This window comes from Eimeria tenella, genomic scaffold, assembly GCF_000499545.2.
Source record: "Eimeria tenella Houghton genomic scaffold, Eth_scaff38, whole genome shotgun sequence".
NCBI lineage: Eukaryota > Apicomplexa > Conoidasida > Eucoccidiorida > Eimeriidae > Eimeria > Eimeria tenella.
In genome coordinates, this window is record NW_013543302.1 from 180,578 (window position 1) to 197,484 (window position 16,907).

Sequence of the window (16,907 nt, forward strand, 5' to 3'; positions counted from 1 at the left end):
GTCCCCTTGTAGGTCGCTAGCTAGCTATTTTCTATAGGTCACCAGCAAGCCCTATTGTAGTGCCTGTGCACTACAACTTCCTCCCTTGCCGGACTGAACAGACCTACCCAAAACAGATTATTTTTGCCTTTTCAATCTCTATGCTCTTCTAAAGCTAACGCCGTGAGCGCACGCGGTGCGCAGCGCTCCCTCCCCCCTCCTCGTTGAAGGGTGCCCGTCCCGCAAGCGGCTGAAGGTGACGGGCCCAAACCTCTACGCCTCGAAAGGATCAAGATTGTTTCGAACCTGAAGACGTCTTCGTTGGCGGCGGTGCCAAGCGCGAAGCAAAGCCGGGCAGCCTGTAAGGTGGTGAGCTGGCTCCCATGTGGCTTGATCTTCAGGGGTCCCGCGCCACTTCACAAGGTACTGGGCTGCATCTCCCGAGCCGCGTTGGTCCATAATATAGTCGACTTCGTAGTCCTCTGTGGGATTGCCTGCTGCATCGTGGATAGGAGGCCAGGCGGCGTCGGCTGCCGGGGGAACCAAAGCGGGAGGGCGGGGGCGGTGGGGAACTAGCTGCGAAACGTGGAAGACGTTGTGGCATTCATAGGTGGGAGGCAGAGCGAGACGGTAAGCCACAGTTCCTATGCGGTCAATGACTTCGAAGGGTCCGCGGCAACGGGGCTCCAACATAGGGCAGCTGTTGAAAGGCGGTAAGTGCTTGCTACTGAGCCAGACCTTGTGTCCCACTGCATACGCCACTGCTCGGCACGTTGTGTCTGCGTAGTACTTCTGCTGCCATTTTGCCTTCAGGATGTGACTCTGTGCTCTGTCGCAGAGCTGCTGGAAAATCGTAGTCATTGGAGGAGTGAGGGTAGGAGCTAACGCGCCTACGATATCAAGGTCCGCAGCAGTCAACGGGTTCTCGCCAATCATGACCTTGAAGGGAGAGAGCTCAGTGGATGAATGAGTTGTTATGTTGTAGGCAAGTTCCAAGGTTGGAAGCAAACGCTCCCACTCGCGTTCGTCAGACTTGATATAGGTACGAAGCATCTGCTCCAGTGTGCTGTTAACCCGTTCTGTTTGGCCGTCGCTTTGAGGATGGTAGGACGAGGACATGCACCGTTTGATGTTAAAGCGGCGACAGAGTTGGTTCCAAAGATCCGACTGGAAACGGGGGTCGCGGTCCGAGATGAGCACCTCTGGAAAACCGTCATAGCGGATAAGACGATCCGCGAGAAGCTCCACGGTGTCTGCTGCTGTGAATGACTTCTTTGCAGGAACGAAATGAGCCATCTTGCTGAGGGAGTCGACCATGACATGAATCGAGTCGTGCCCTGTCGTTGTAAGGGGAAGATCTGTGATAAAGTCAAGACTCACGTGAGCCCACCGACGAGAAGGTATGAGCAACTGTTCAAGAAGGCCTGCAGGCTTCTGGTTAAGGGACTTTGACGCTCGACAGTGAGTGCATGACTCAACGTAAGCAGTAGTGTACGCGCGCATTCCTGGCCAGTAATAGTGCTTGCTGAGAGCCGCAAAGGTCTTCTTCTGGCCTTGATGGCCGGCTGTGACATGGTCGTGATGTGAATGCAGAACTTGAGTAAGGAACTCAGGGGACTGTGCGACGCAGATGCGCCTCAGTCCATGAACGCGGATGTGCAGGTAAGGCTCTACGTAGCGAAAGGTGGATTGGCGATTACAAAACTCGATTTGCAGAGCTCTTCCTCGTTCGTTTGCTGCGGCTTTGTAGGGAACGCGAAAAACAGGACACTTCGAGTAAGCTTGCGGCCATTGGCGCACATCAGGAGGGTCAGCTGGTGCCTTCGTTGTGAGTGTAGGATGTTCCGTCTCTGGGTTGGGTTCCGACGGCGCAGGTGAAGGTGCGGACGGCAGTTTGCGTCGTCTATGGCGTCGCGAACGAATTCCGGCGAGCTCCCTGTAGCTGGCAGGCAGGCCACGAGAGCAGGGAACCGCGCTCGCTTGTCCTATTCCGAGCATCAGTGGTACCGATGGTGTGTCGTGCGAGCAGGTGTTAGGAAGACCGGGGCAGCGAGACAAGGCATCAGCAACTTGATTGCGCGCTCCTTGAACATAAGTGATGTGCAAATCCGGGAACTCCGCAAGAAAGTCTAGCCACCGGGAGGTGAGTCCGCGCAGAGGCTTTGATGCATGGAGTCGTTGGAGATGGGTGAGAGCTTGATGATCAGTGTAGGCCGTTACCTTGGAGACACGGAGCAAGTGCGACCACTTGTCCAGTGCCATGACCAACGCCAAGAGTTCCTGATCGTAGATCGAGTATCTCTGTTGCGTGGGGTTCATGACTTGGCTGAGGAAGCCGATGGGTTTGCCGTCTTGTTCCAGAACTGCTCCGATCGCATAACCAGAGGCATCTGTGTATAACTCGAAGGTTTTCGAGGTGTCAGGGACTTATAATGTAGTGTAGTCGATTAAGCGCTGTTTGAGCTGCCGCACTGCTTGCGTGTGAAGCTCTGTCCATTCGAAACTGACGTCTTTACGCGTAAGATCAACCAGCGGCCGGGCAAGGTCTGCATAGTCCGGTCCCATGAACATGCGACAGTAATTTATGGTACCGAGGAACTGGCGCACTTGCGTTTCGTTTTCCAGCACCTCTGACCAATGCCGGATGGCTTCTATTTTATCTTCTGCAGGTTTGATCCCCGCAGCAGAAATGGTATAACCCAAATATGTAATTGTTTGCCTTGCAAACTTGTATTTACGGAATTTTTGGTAGAACTGATGTCTAAGAAAAATGCTTAGGACTCGTCGCAGGAGAGAAACGTGCCCAGAGAGATCGGAACTATAAATAAGTACATCATTTAGGTACGCAATAACGCCCTGTCCTAATAAAGGTTGTAGATAGGCATTAATATTGGCCTGGAACGTAGCGGGGGCACCCTTAAGGCCGAAAGGCATTACTTGGTACTCGAATAGTCCGAGAACGGACCGGAAAGCCGTCTTCCACCGGTCTTCCTTAGCCATACGTATTTGATGGAATCCTGCTTCAAGATCCAAGGTGGAGAAATACTTGGCGCCTCCTAGCATATCTAGAATGGTTTGAATGGGAGGTAGTGGAAAGTCAGGGGCTATCGTAAGAGCATTGAGAGCCTGGTAATTAACAAACATACGCATCTTCCGCTCCCCGGAGCCATCATCACGTTTGTCCACCATGATCGTAGGAGAGCAAATAGGCGAATAGGTCGTTCCGATCTAACCATTGTCCGATAATTTAGCTATCTCCTGTTTGTGGAATGTAAGCTGATCTGGGGTCATACGGTATATTGCAGATTTCGCTGGAAGTTTTACAGGCACAAGCAGAATATGGTGATCATGAGGGCGTTTCGGCGGTAATCCCTTAGGTAAGTTATCAGGAAAAACCGCTCGATACTCGTGCAACACCTGGGCAATCTCACATGGAATATCCTGCGCCTCTGTCGAATTTATCCATTCGTCGAACAGTGTGTGCTCGAGTTTTGCCATAGGCCAGGGAGACTCCTTGTCACTCTTCGCTGCCAACGAGGCGGTTGAAGCCAAAGGACTACGCCAGCCGGAGGACGTGGGTTGATTCCCAATTAACGCGCAACAAAGCGCGCCTTGCCATTCATCCGAGAGCCTTAGGGGCACCGCCGAACCGGCTTCGGGCAAAGCCAGTATGAGATACAAACCGTGCAATGGAACCCTGAGATCCTTTGTGTCAGCCGCCGCCTGACGAACGAGAGACGTTATCCGCGGCTTCGCCTTAGTCTTCGCGTGGTACTTATACCTCTTTGGAGGCGGGCGTAGAAATATAGCTGCCTCCTCGGCTGACATACCCGCCACTTGTTTGGCCAATATCTCATATGCTTGCTCTGCCGGGGTCCTTGGGTGGACTACGGTGGAACTGTCACCTTGCAGCTTTGCTTCTCCAGTCCAAACGACCGGTAACTCGCACCACTGGCCATTCACATAGTTTCGGAGTTTGTCGGACTGAAAATACCAGGCCACCTTGTGTTCCGTCAGCCAATCCAAACCCAAGACTAAGTCATAGGGAACGGGTCCCACTAAGAAGTCCCCGGAAAAGCGTGCATGTCCGCACCACATCATCAATCCCGTCACAACCCGATCAATGCGTAGTTGTTCACCTGTAGCTACGGTGAACGTATGCTCTTTTGGAAGTCTCCGCACTTTCAGCTGCAGTCGTTCGACTGTTTTAGGACTAATGAAACTTCTCCAAGCCCCAGTGTTCAAGAGGGCCTCAGAAGGACTCCCAGCGGGCTCAACGCGAAGTACCGCCGTCGCACCCACACAACACAACGCTCCCCCTTGGTCGTAAGACTCTTTCGTGCAAGTCTCCCTCCACCAGTGTGGCACAATCTCTGTCGCGTCTGACCTATAGCCGTCTTCTGTTGCCTCTGCAGACTTCCTGCTGCTATCCGTCGTCGCTTCCGGAGTCTCTTCACTCAGGATCGACGCTGACCCAGACCCCCGCCGCGTTTCCGAAAGCGGCTGAGTCCCTTCCGGGTGCCCATCGTCGTATTAGTTCTTTCCGCAGTGCTGAGGAGTTGGTTTCCCCACTCAAGGGAGACTGGAATGGCATTAGGGCCTGTCGTTACCGCACACATCATCCCTTTGCCATGGCCACGCGGCCTAGAACGCTCGTCTCCAACCACGCCTAGGCCCGCACGTTTAATCGTTCCGTCTTCTCAGTGCTAGGACGGGTGGGCTCCCTAGTGCTCTTGTCCCCCTGCTCGGGCCGGCGTCGTTCATACGTAGGACAGTCCCGAGCATAGTGTCCCACACCGCCACACTTCTTACATATTTCCCCCGGATGTTTAGTACGTTCCCCTTTGCTGGGGCAGACGTGCCGGATGTCCGCGACCCTGACACTCAAAACAGTTCGTATGGGTTCCCCCAGGGCGATTTTCAATTTCCTGGCGCTCACGGGGTCCATTAGCTTGGATAGCAGCCCTAATGGCTCGACTGGGCCTTTGTCCTTTGTCGGAGTTCCAGCACACTCTGCTTGGGCTCGTAGACCCGTGTTGCGGCTGTCGCCGCTTGTTCCCACGACTGATATTTCACCTGTCCGTTATTGGTTATTAGAAGATGGAGGTCTGTCGGTAGCCCGGTGCAGTAATAGTCAGCGAGTTCGTCGGGGGCAAGACCCACGCCACGCTCCGCTACAGCCGCAAACCGGTCCGTGTATTCCTTCGGGTTACCATTCCACCGTACTTCAGCCAACTCCGTTCACAACTCCGTTCACAATTGACTCTGCGACATTGTTTTGTCAAACCGCTCCAAAAGCCTGCGCTGTACTGTCGCCCAGTCGCTTAGGTCGATAGTTCTCCGTAGATACATCCAATAAGTTAGTGCCGGGCCCACAAGGTGGTCTATAAGTGCATTTCCCCACTCGCACGGTTCCAATCCCATCTGGGTGTACCGGCGCTCGATGCGCAGCAGAAAGGCCTGCATAGTGCTGGCGTCTTCTGGTAGTATGGGAATCGTTGCGCCGGATTCCACTCTCCCCTATAACAGTTCTTATCACACCCATAGCGGACTGGAATTGGTCCCACGTGACGAAGGGACTGTCCGTGGCATAACATTGGTCATAGGTATCACCTCCGGCTTATGCGCATGCGGCCGCTCTGCCACGGTGGGCTTCGGAGTCGTATGGCGATGATGGGCTGGCGTCCCGCTCGGCATTTTGTTGACTGACACTGTAGAAGTCTCCTGCGGTGTGGGGCCGATAAGGCTTCCGTTGCGGAGATGCATCACTTACCCAGCGAAGAATTCTAGGCGTCAGCTATTAAAACATGGTACTCCTACTCCCAAGTCCGGAAAGAACAAAGATTTCATTCCCGGAACATCCCCCAAATGTAGTGCACAGCGCCTACTGCTGCTACTACGCTGCTACCCGCCCCTCAAGCAGGGCCTATGATCGGCACCTAGCGTTGGCCCATTTCCTTGAAACAGTAGCCTACATATATCGAAATACAGTTATTCTTGAGTTTCCAAAATCGGTCATCGTCCAATCCGCTTTACTCGGGGTGCTCGCCTCCTAGGCCCTGTGGGGAGGAGGCCTGCACTCGTGCCGCCGCCATCGCCAGCCCCAGTCTCCACGCATTAACAGGCACCTCTAGTGTATGCATGTTAATTTGCAGACAAATTGCCTAAGTTTGATCCTAGTAAGAGGGTCCTGTCCACCTCCAGTGTTGCGTCCCCTTGTAGGTCGCTAGCTAGCTATTTTCTATAGGTCACCAGCAAGACCTATTGTAGTGCCTGCGCACTAAAGCTATCTGCCCCCTCGAGCAGGGGCCTATGATCAGCGTCTAACTTCGGTGCAAGTTCCTGAAACAGAAGCCCAAATATACCGAAATAGAGTTATTTTCAGTTTTGCAAAATCTGTTATCGCTTAAATACCCCCCCCTCGGGGTTCTCGCCTCCTAGGCCCTGTGGGGAGGAGGTGTAGTGCAAGGCACTACAATTGACCTTCGTCGCCACCCCTCGAGGCTTAGTAACGCGAAAGGGCATGAATAATACAGAATATTTTAAGGCATAAGGCACCACTGGATATTAGGAAATCATAAAAGGGAATAGAGTGCTCGCTAGCCAGCACCGGGTATGGGGCTGGATGCGAGGTTGGTGCCGTGAGTCAGGCACTGACCCTCAGCGAGGGTCAACAGTCAGTTATATTATTTTGGGTTTTTCTTACCTCTCAATAATATGAACTCAGTTGTATATGACCATTTAGGGTATACAGCAGTAGTTAGCGAGAATCATGGATTTTAGATAGTAGATGCAGAGTGTGCACTTAGTCAGACTAGCCCAGGGATCATACGTAGTAACAGTGTAGGCCAGCTGTTCACTACAGGAGGCCTGCACTGGTGCCGCCGCCATCGCCAGCCCCAGTCTCCACGCATTAACAGGCACCTCTAGTGTATGCATGTTAATTCGCAGACAAATTGCCTAAGTTTGATCCTAGTAAGAGGGTCCTGTCCACCTCCAGTGTTGCGTCCCCTTGTAGGTCGCTAGCTAGCTATCTTCTATAGGTCACCAGCAAGCCCTATTGTAGTGCCTGTGCACTACACCTACCGTCATTCAACCAAGTACAAAACTTGCCCAGTTGTCCAAGCCCAGTCAGTCGTTTTCACAGAGCCCAGGCATCCTACGTCCTGCCATAACTCATTGTATAAAGGCCCTCATTGTAATGGCTTACTGGCCATGTAAAGGCCTTTCAAAAGTACCTAGCGGACGAAGAAGACGAAGGCGCTATCATTTTCTTTGACGCATACGGGATAGAAACATCCCACTGCATTCATAAAGAAAATTCTTAAAAGCTTTAAAAAAAGGGCTTCTTAATCACGAGCGGAGCCTAGGTTGGCTGCTCCAGGCAGAGATCAAAGCAGGTTGAAGCTGCTGTGGAGCCCCATATTTTAGATTAGTACATTTCAGTAGCAGTTCGCTCAACTATGGTGATAAAATCCCCATGCATAATAGGGAGTCACGACGCTGCGTTGGATGAAAAAAGGGTAGGTAGTAACACATTTGAGCTTCTCCATGTAGTAGCGACTTTCCGTTACTGAATGCACAAGTGACTACCAGCCAGTAGAAAAGAGTGGTGGAAATACAACGGAGTGCATCTGATAGCAGCTAGCCCTGAAGACAAGCCAAGCCTCGAGACAAATGCTAATTGTCTACAACTACTAACTACGAAGAAGGCCTGAATGTATAAAAACTCAGAACCGAATTAGTGAGCTCGTCCCAAATTTGAGAGCTGCTACAGCCGAGGTGTCCGGTTTAAAAGTCGAACTCATTATGCGGGGCTAACGGATTCCCAAGTGAGAATGTATTTAGTTTACAACTTTAATAAATGCAGATTCAGAGTTGTCCTGTTGTGTAGTTCGTGCTGGAGTGTCTAGACGCTAGAGCAGATCTCTGGCCGAAAGCGTTTCACAGCACGTGAGAGTACAAGTCAAGAGACTTCACTTATGGGACACACAAATAGTGAAATATTCCTGAAAGATAGTTGATATGTTTTCTTTGTGGAGAAGCACTCCTAGTTTGTGGCATTGCGTCAATAAATACTGATGACTAGTGTATAATAACTGCCCAGAGAGCAATAGACACAGGCGACAAGCTTAGACCCCCTATCTATGCAACTTACTTCAAAAACCTTGTTGGTGCAGAAGGACAATTTGTTTCCTCCACTCGTCAATACAGACAAGCTGAAGACTTCTCTGCATGGTCACTGCCCTTTACGGCCCCTAGCTTAGACTCACAAGTACTCCCCATCGAATAGTTCTGCAGAAATGAACAGCTCTATCTGAGGGATCTGACACTAAATGCTCGTGCTAGAAGGCGAACTATACGACAGCAAAACAGCAGTAAGCAATGGGTGACGCACCTGCAGCAACGGAGTGCCAAGCCCTGCATCGCGTAGAATGAACATCTGCCCCCAACACTATTGCAGGCCACACCGATAACACCAGACGAAACATCTGGAAAGTTAGGGCTTTCATCACATTACCGCAAGGCTAGCTAGTGTGGCCAGCGCCCGCAGCCCACAACGGAACAACACTAGGATGCACTTCAACCCCACAAGTTAAAGGCAGAGCGCCACACGGCTTTAAGATCCCCTAAAGCAATTCATTTATTTTTGGAAAGCTGTGTTTTTCACCAACGTTAGGCCTTGAGAAGGGAATGGAGACACGCAATAAAGGGGGGTTCATCACGGAGCTGGCAGCCAGCAGGGCCCGCTGAGTGCCTGCGTATGCCCCTCTCCGATATTAGTCTCCTTTCTGGCACACCAGGTAAGCGCTGTTATTCCTGTTTATTCATGTACCTTAAATTGCTTCTTTTTGAAGCCGCTGCGAGACGTCCCCAGCCATCTTCCCTTCCCTCGCTTGCCTGATGCTACGTCGGGGAACACGGCAGCTGGCAGGGCCACGGCGGCTGCTCCCTTCGCTTGGATTTGAGAGGTTTGCGAAACCATAGGGCCGTAGAAGGCCCAACAGACAGACAAGAACAGTATCGCAAAAGTCACTGGGGAAGAGCTGGCCGTTTCCGTGGCTCCAGTGCCGCGTTTCCCCACGGGGCTCTCAGCTCTTCCCTCAACATTCCGCAGCTTGTATTAGTCGTCTCTTAGTGGCCTTTTTACAGTCGCCACCTTCCGTTTGAGTCTTGTTTTCTCCTAAGCTTTCCTGCGCCCCCTCCTTACTCCCTTGGTTTGAGCAGCTCCAGGCAGATGCACTCTAATACTGAGAGGCTCAGCGCGTGGCGCCACCTTTGGGCTATCGCCGTTGTGGCCTTCCTTCTAGTTGTGGCTCCAGCAGCTCGTAAGCGTCCCCTCCGGCAAGAAATAGTGGATGGAGCTACCATTGAGGCGCCTCAGGCGTCCCTGCACAGATGGTGGACAACTCTTCAGGAGCAAGTCGTTGCTGCAGACTCCACGCGCGCAGTGAGCAGCGAGTATGTTTCACGGCTTCCGGCGGATCAGCAGGATCTGTGCGAGCGTTTTTCCCAAGTTTGTCTTGATAGTGTAAATGGCGACGATGAGCGTAGCAGCAGCGAAACCAGCAGCAGCCGCAGAGATAGCAGTTTGAGGGAAAGGGTCTTCGGAATTGGGCTCGCTGAGATGACGGATTTTGCTCTGGCAGCTCCCTTTTTATTGGCGTCTAAATGGACTGCCTTTACGGAGATGGTGCTGAGTCTTGGGATTCTCAAGGATAAATACCTCAGCAGGTTTGCTGCTCTGCAGGAGAAGCTCGCTCCCTTTCTCCTTATAACGCAGGAAGAACGAGCAGAAACAGCAGCAGCAGCAACCCGGCCTCCAAGCAGGCCTCGCACTCACCGGAGACAATCAAGCAAGCGTGGTAAAAAACATGCTGTTCACGAGGCATCAGAACATGCAGATCTGGCCCCACAGGGGAGGTATTCAGCAGCTGGAGCAGCAGTAGCCGACGCAGCAGCGGCGACAGCAGCTGCAGCTGCTGCTGAGGGGACAGATGTGGGCATTGATATGGAGTACGTGAGAATTAGCTGGACGGAGTTGCAGCAGCTTGCTGAGGAAGAACGCCAGGTAGCCTCAACTTATCTCGCACTTGCTGCGGAGGGAAATTTATTTCATTCAGCGCCGGATGATTGCCTGTGGGAAGCTTTGCTACAGCAGGTAGTCATTAAGGCAACAGCAGCAGCTTCCGCAGCAAAAAGTGGCTTGACCGCGACCTTTCCAGACCTGTACCGCGAAGGTACGGAAGGGTACAATACAGCATTCGCTGCACTTGCTGCTGCTGATGACCACATCCGACTGCTGCTTTCGCAGCAACAGGATACATACGCAGGTAGCCAGCCTGTTCTGTTCTTCTTAAGAGGAATCTTGCTTTCTATATGCGAAGGAGGGGAATGCACTGGAGTTTTTTAAGCTTAGGGGTGAAGCAGCAGCAGCACTTGTTCGTGCTGCTGCTGGTGCTGCTGGCACAGCCGAGATGCACCTGTGGCATTAGAATCGAGACAGCCGTGAAGCTAACTGCTGCAGAGCTCGTCCGGTGTTATTTTCTACTGTATGGCCCGTGCAGCATCGAGGCATATGGTAGCATCAACAGCAGCCGCAGCGCCTGCAGCAACAGCAGGGTGGCATTTGGAGATCAAGGAACAGAAACAGAGATGTAGCGTTGGTGGGTTTCTCACTCCATGCGCTGAAGTTAATCCTGTCATCTGTATCCCAGAGCCATTTCCCTCCTTCACAGTGAGTTAGCCGCTACTGCCTACGGCTCTCCATTTGCCCTGCCTTTGTGCATTCGTAAGGCTTCCCTTCTCCGCCTGTAGTGGCGTTGCTACGTGCCGCGAGTGCTTATCGGTATATTGCTGCATTGCGGGCATCATAAGGAAATCATTTGCGGCAGCGTGAGAGCATACAGATCTGATCACCAGCAGAAGTGACAGCAGCGGGAGCTGTAGCAGCGGCACCAGAGATCTCCAAAGAGTTTGACAGTTTGATTGATGATGTTCTGTCATGTCAACGGGAGTGAGCGGCGTTGGCGCGCCGCGGCAGCAAAAGAAAGGTCAGTAAATGATACACGATAGGTGCAGCTAACAGTAGACAGTCTGACTCTGGTTAGCTGTAGTTTGTAGCGACAGGCACCAATGGATTTTGTCGGCCTTCGCAGCTTGCTGCTGCACAAGCTTCCCATTTGCTGCTCGTGGCACCGAAAAGCAGTTTTGGCATCTTGAATGACCGCTGACCTGAAGAGACTCTGGAATAAATGTTTCATTGTGTAGAGCATTTTGCGTTGCTTCCACCCGCACTTCATGAGGCATTTGCTCTCATCCTCTCATCTTGAGATTGGACTGTCTTTCCAGTTTTTTTACATCATAATCAGACTTTATTATCAGTAGTTGGCGACACCAGGAGCAGAGGTGTCCTAGACAGCGGCAGAGGAATCCCCACGGAATTGCCCAAATAGCACCACAACTCTCTAGACGGCAGAGAGTACTGTGCGAACAATTATCGGCAAAAGTAATATACAATGCATAGATACATACGGGAGGAATAACTGTTTGAACAAGAGGCGCATGTAGGGTCCTGCATCGCCATTTATTCCCAGAACAAGAGAGGGCAGCACAGATTCTACGCTAGCTGCGGAACAGCGGGAAGTTCTGGCCACCGCTGCCTCCAACACACTATGCAACCGCCTAAGCTTCCGGGGGACCGCGGTGACGCATGCATTTTGGCTTTTTGAGGTCTCTGGGGCAGGTTTCGTGTTTATCGTAGGCTAGGGGCGCGCGTTGTTACTCTGATTTCCTAACCATTGAGTCTCACATGCGCTGCAAAGGCCAAATGACATTCTCATGCTAGTTCCTGATTCCCACGACGTCTGATTGTGGGAAGCAGGCACGCCCATGAGGGCGTCATTCGCATGGTTTTGTATGGTCACTTCGCTGTGTCTTCCGCCCTGAGTCAGACACTCATTGTGGCTTTCGTCGTTGCTGGGAGTACCCTCACAGCTCGGTCATCTCTTGCGCGCATTGGCCTTATTTTTTTGTCCATTGCCTCCAGCCGTTCCGTTACTCGTCTGTGGCTCTTCACCGCCCCCAACAGTCTCCGTACTAACAATCCTTCCGTATGCAAGTGTACACATACTGCTAGAAGTACCAGAAGTCTCCTGCCGGCCTGACGGCTTAACTGTGCGCCTCAACTGCCCGGCGCCAGTGGTCGCTTACTGCCCAAAGCAATGTGCAAATTCCACATAAACTGCATCCAACAGCAAAAACTACGCGGCCTTTCCAACTGAAAGTCAACTTGCTAAGACGGACTCGTTTGGTTGTTGCTTCAAACGGACAGCAGAAAGGAACAGACGTATCCATCCCTCATATATAAATAAACCCATTCGGTGATAATGCAGCAGCAGGAATTGCTGCAGCAGAAGTGCCTGTGCAGCTACTGCACTTGTTCGTCTGTCCCTCCTTGCTGGTCTTTCCCCTCGTTACAAACTCATGCATGCGTTGCTGCTGCTTTACCTGCTGCTGCTGCAACTGCGTCTGTTGCTGCGTAACCTGCTGCCGCTGCGACAGCACCTACTGTAGCAGACAGAATTTCTGCAAAGTATGGTGCTGCTGATGCGCGACGTGTTGCCTGTGGCACTGCACGTGCTGACGCTGCATGTAATTTTATCCTGTTCCGCTCGCCGCCGTTGCTACAGCGAGAGTAGCGGCAGCAGTACCACCAACAGCCACTTCTCTTTAAGAAGTCCAGAAATCGGGCCCGCGGAACTGGCGGCTAGTCAGCACCCAATATGTACACAATGGCATCTCTGAGCTGCGGCAGTCTGCGTAAATCGCCGAAGCTCTCAGCGCGATTCAATGCAGCCACGCAGGATCGTCGCCACGCCTCGAACGTTACGTCTGAGCATACACAGAAATAAAATCCAACCAAACTGAACAAAGTGAAGAACAAAGAAATGTGGGGGGCCAGACTTCGTAAGAGTAATGCACGAACAGAGGCAAAAAAGAACGACGGGAACGTTTATAAACCCATCGTGGGGAGGGGCGACAACGGATCGCATATCGGCAGTAATAGGAATATACATGCTCGCAAAGCTGTTCAACTTTCATGCATAAACTGCACGCGAAAAAACACTTCGCTGCAAATACCATGCCGCATTTTCGCTAACCCACTGCAACCATGGGTTTCACAGATGAGCATGCGATCGCTCACATGTGTATGGAAGAGCCACGCAGTAAGTGGAAAAGGCGCAAGCAAACAAAATGCTCAATCTTTGAAAGAAATGAAACAAGTGCACATCAAAACGCGGAGCCACCTAACACTGGGAACCCCGCAACCACAGAGTTCATGGCTCTTAACAACGAAAAATCTTCATGCTAGTATTGCCACTATCGTTACTCTTGCTGCTGGTTTTCCTGTGTGAATTTTACTATAGATTGTCGAAGTGGTTATATTCCAAGCTTACACTTCCTGAGAATTGCATCCTTTGGCGGAGATGGCAAAGCTTCTATTGCCGTTCTCCTCGACCCTTCTTGTTGCTGCTGCTGTTGTTGCAGCAGGGAAAGCAGCTGCAACTGCTGCAGCCGCTGCTGCTGCTGTTGCTGCTGTGAATGCATCGGGGGAAGGGACTTAAGGGGCCTCACAGGTGACGTGTCCCTTTTCATCCCTTTCGGCTGCATCAGCAGCAGCTGCTGGTGTTGCTGCTGGAGCTGCGAGGCCCTCAGACCGCCAGCCGTAGCCGCTGCAGCAGCAGCTACAGCTGCTGTCGCCGTTCCACTGGTTCCACCTCCCCCTGAAGCGGCAGCAGCCGCTGCAGCTGCAGCCGCAGCAGCGGCCGCAGCGCTTTCTTTCCGGGCAAGCGCCTCTACGTACAAAAGAATCTGCTCAGGCCTTCTGCTGCTGGGCAGCCTGTGCTGAATAATGCAATCTCTGAATAACGAAACGAACTCTTCCAACTCCTGAGGAGATGTGGCGGCGCGCACTCGACGTTGACTAGCCTGAACAAGAAATTTCCAACAGCACATGAGGCCAATCTAAGTTGTCACATCAGAATGTGAAAACAGAGTAGGGATAACAACAAATTACTGACAACATGTCGCCTTTGTGTGTCTGGTTGCTCTCTCGTTGCTTCTCCTGCGATGCCACAGAGGCTTATCTACTGGAGAGTGACACCCGCCACTGTCCTAGCTAAAGTAGTACAACTCCTCATATCAAGCTCACTTCGATACAGCGGCAACTGAGGGCACACAAATCCACTGCGTCTCGTGGAACGCCGGCAGCAATAAGAGCTGAAGGGGAGGAGCAGAGACGCAACAGGTCCTGAAGCACCATTCCTAATGCCTCGCTTAACAAACGCATATTAATACTGTTGCTGCTGCTGCTGCTACTGCTGCCACTGCTGGCGGTCCCAAAATTCTGGCTGGTGCTGCCCGTATTGCTACCCGCCGCTGCAACTCTACGGGGAAGCTCCACTCCTCCTCGCGGCTGCTGCTGCACCAGCTTCTGCTGAGAATCATGAGCAAATGAGCTTCCGAAGACAGGTAGTTCGCCCAAAGGAGCACCAGTTCGCGACCTTGGGGGCCGCCCTCTCTTCCTGGGATTGTTCTGCTGCTGCGGATGCTGTTGAGTTCGGGCGTGCGTTTTCCTGAATGCCCCATCCGTAGCTTCGTCATCTGTGAGGTGAGTTGTAGGCGGCCTCCTCTTCCGTAGCTCGTAGGGTCTGCCCCCAGATGTTGTTCCAGCTTGCTGTGCTTCGCCACTTGCGCCTGCAGCTGCAGCGCCCCTGCTGCTATCGGTATCCGCTGCAGCCGCTGTTTCGTCTGCGTCTGTTTTGCTGCCTTCGTCCGTTTCATCCATTAATGTCAGGCCAAGTCTCTCGAGCTCGTCGCTGTCATCCCCATCACGTAGAGGCTGGCCAGCAGCCGCAGCGGCAGCTGCAGCAGCCCCTGCCCTCTGTCTGTACTTCTCCGTGAGCTCTGCAGCAATGGCGGCAGCGTCAACGGCTTTGTCTCCGCCTCCTGCCAAGATCTCTTCCTGTCTTCTCCTGCACTCTACCGCCAGTTGCCTTGCCTCCGAAAACCCATAACGTGGCACGGAGAAATACACATTTTTTTTCCTTCCGCTGCTGCCATGCTGCACCGGCCCCACAGCTATCCACTCGTGGCGAGTACTGCTGTAGCATACACCCTTCACTCTTTCCACGCGTTTCGCAAGCATCTGCCACCGCAAATAGAGCTCTGGACCCACCACACGCTGACGGCGCCGTGGCGTAACTGCAGCTCCTACCTCACCTCCAGCATCATCGGCCGCGGCTGCTGTAGCAATAGCTGCTTCCTCACCCTCTTGTTCCGCAGATACTGCTGCAGCAGACGACTCTGAGCCTGCCCCTACTGCCAAGGCTGACGCTGTGTCTGTTGCTGCCGCGCCTTCTGCTGCAGTAGCGGAGACAGTGGCTGCTGCTGCTGCGGCAGACGATAGAGCCACTGCTGCTTCTAACGCCTCTCGTGCTTTCCCTTGCCTCGCATTACTAGACGTAGATGGCGACTCTAGAGACTCCGCCGCTCCTAAGTTCGCTTCTTCAGCTAAAAATGCTGCAAGGGAAGGGAGGCCATCAGACAGCCGCGCTAGGGCCAACTTGGGCGGTACCGTATCGTCCGCCCTGTCTGGTGTTACTGCATCAGAGCCTCCTGCTTCAGCTCCCCGTTGTAACTGGTGCTTTGTCCTTGTGCTCCAACCGTTTACACCTTGCAATCTGGGGTCTTCTCCACTCGTTTCGGACTTGTGTTGCTGCTGCCGATGCTCATGCTCTTCCTCCGATTTAGCAGAGCTAGCAAACGTGGCACCGGCAGGAGTGGACCTTCTGTTATGCTCCCCTTGCTCCTGCCACTGCTGCAAGCTAGACCCTTCGACCTGTTCTAGGCAGGCCACCGAGTCTGGGGAAGCGGTAGCCATTTGAGCAGGAGCAATGCTGCCGCTGTTGCTGCTGTTGTAGCTGCTGCAACTATCTGTGCAGCACTTTTATACTTGTGAGACAACAGGTGCCGCATGCACTGTTTCAAACTGTGCTGTTAGTGGCTTTGGTGTCGTCGCTGTGGTGCTTCAGAGGCGCTGGGTTGAGTTGATGGGCTTCGCTACATTTGCTGCTGCTGCTTCAGTGTCCCTTCTCGAAATTCTCGTACAGCGCAGGAGTGAGAGCAACTGTAGGAGCAGGAAGCGCCTTGCCTTCGAGGATTTCAGAGAACAGCTAGGCTCTCGACCCCCCCCCCCCAATCACCCAGCAAGAGCAGCAGTGGCCGGAATCGACGGCAAGCCCGCTTCAAGGTCCCCCAAGAGGCCAATATTTAAGAATGAAACGTAAACAGCGCTATATTTCAGCGGAGAAAAGAAGCAGCAGCAGCAGCAGCAGTTGATGTTGCTGCTGCAAGGCCATATGACGGCGAGCCCGGGGGCCCCGGGGGACCTAAACGACAGAAATAGTCTCCTTCAAGATGCACTGTATCGTTTTAAGCTACATGTATTCCTCTGAATCAGCTCCTGTGGTGGGATGACGCTGTTGCTACAGGAGCAACGGCAGCAGCAGCTGCTGCTACGAGGCAGCAGGAGGAAGCAGTGAGGGAAAGGAGTGAAGAAAAAGAAGATGCGAAAGAGATGCTCTTCAGGCTAGTCTGTCTAAGTATATGTAAGCTCTGCTGCGTTTCAGCCGAAAAAGCCGTCACTACGGTTGCTGTTCCTGCGCTGCAACAACGAGGCGCTGATGCTGCTGCTGCCGGCTGCTGCTGCGGCGCTGTTGCTGCATTACACCAGAGCAAAATTGCTGGCGCATTGTCCTCTCTCATGCGCCCACTGCAACAACTAGAGTGAACTGCTACAAGCCCAGTATCATCGAGAATCGGTGACGGGAAAAGCCGCAGCGTTTCTGCTGCTTCTGCCATGG

General features: G+C 52.8%; 2 protein-coding genes across 2 annotated transcripts, besides 1 other annotated feature; one reads left to right on the forward strand and one right to left on the reverse strand.

Annotated features, from left to right (window-relative positions):
- The first annotated feature begins 78 nt into the window (after nt 1-78).
- Nucleotides 79-5,836: a repeat region.
- A 3,381-nt stretch (nt 5,837-9,217) lies between these two features.
- Nucleotides 9,218-10,393, forward strand: ETH_00014795 (uncharacterized protein; the record flags this gene model as incomplete). The annotated part of the gene is made up of 1 exon (XM_013376625.1): nt 9,218-10,393. The coding sequence occupies one exon, from the start codon at nt 9,218-9,220 to the stop codon at nt 10,391-10,393; it is 1,176 nt and encodes a 391-aa protein (XP_013232079.1).
- A 2,355-nt stretch (nt 10,394-12,748) lies between these two features.
- ETH_00014800 (uncharacterized protein) lies at nt 12,749-15,925 on the reverse strand (the record flags this gene model as incomplete). The annotated part of the gene is made up of 3 exons (XM_013376626.1): nt 12,749-12,873; nt 13,440-13,971; nt 14,195-15,925. The coding sequence occupies 3 exons, from the start codon at nt 15,923-15,925 to the stop codon at nt 12,749-12,751; spliced, it is 2,388 nt and encodes a 795-aa protein (XP_013232080.1).
- Between the last annotated feature and the right edge of the window lie 982 nt (nt 15,926-16,907).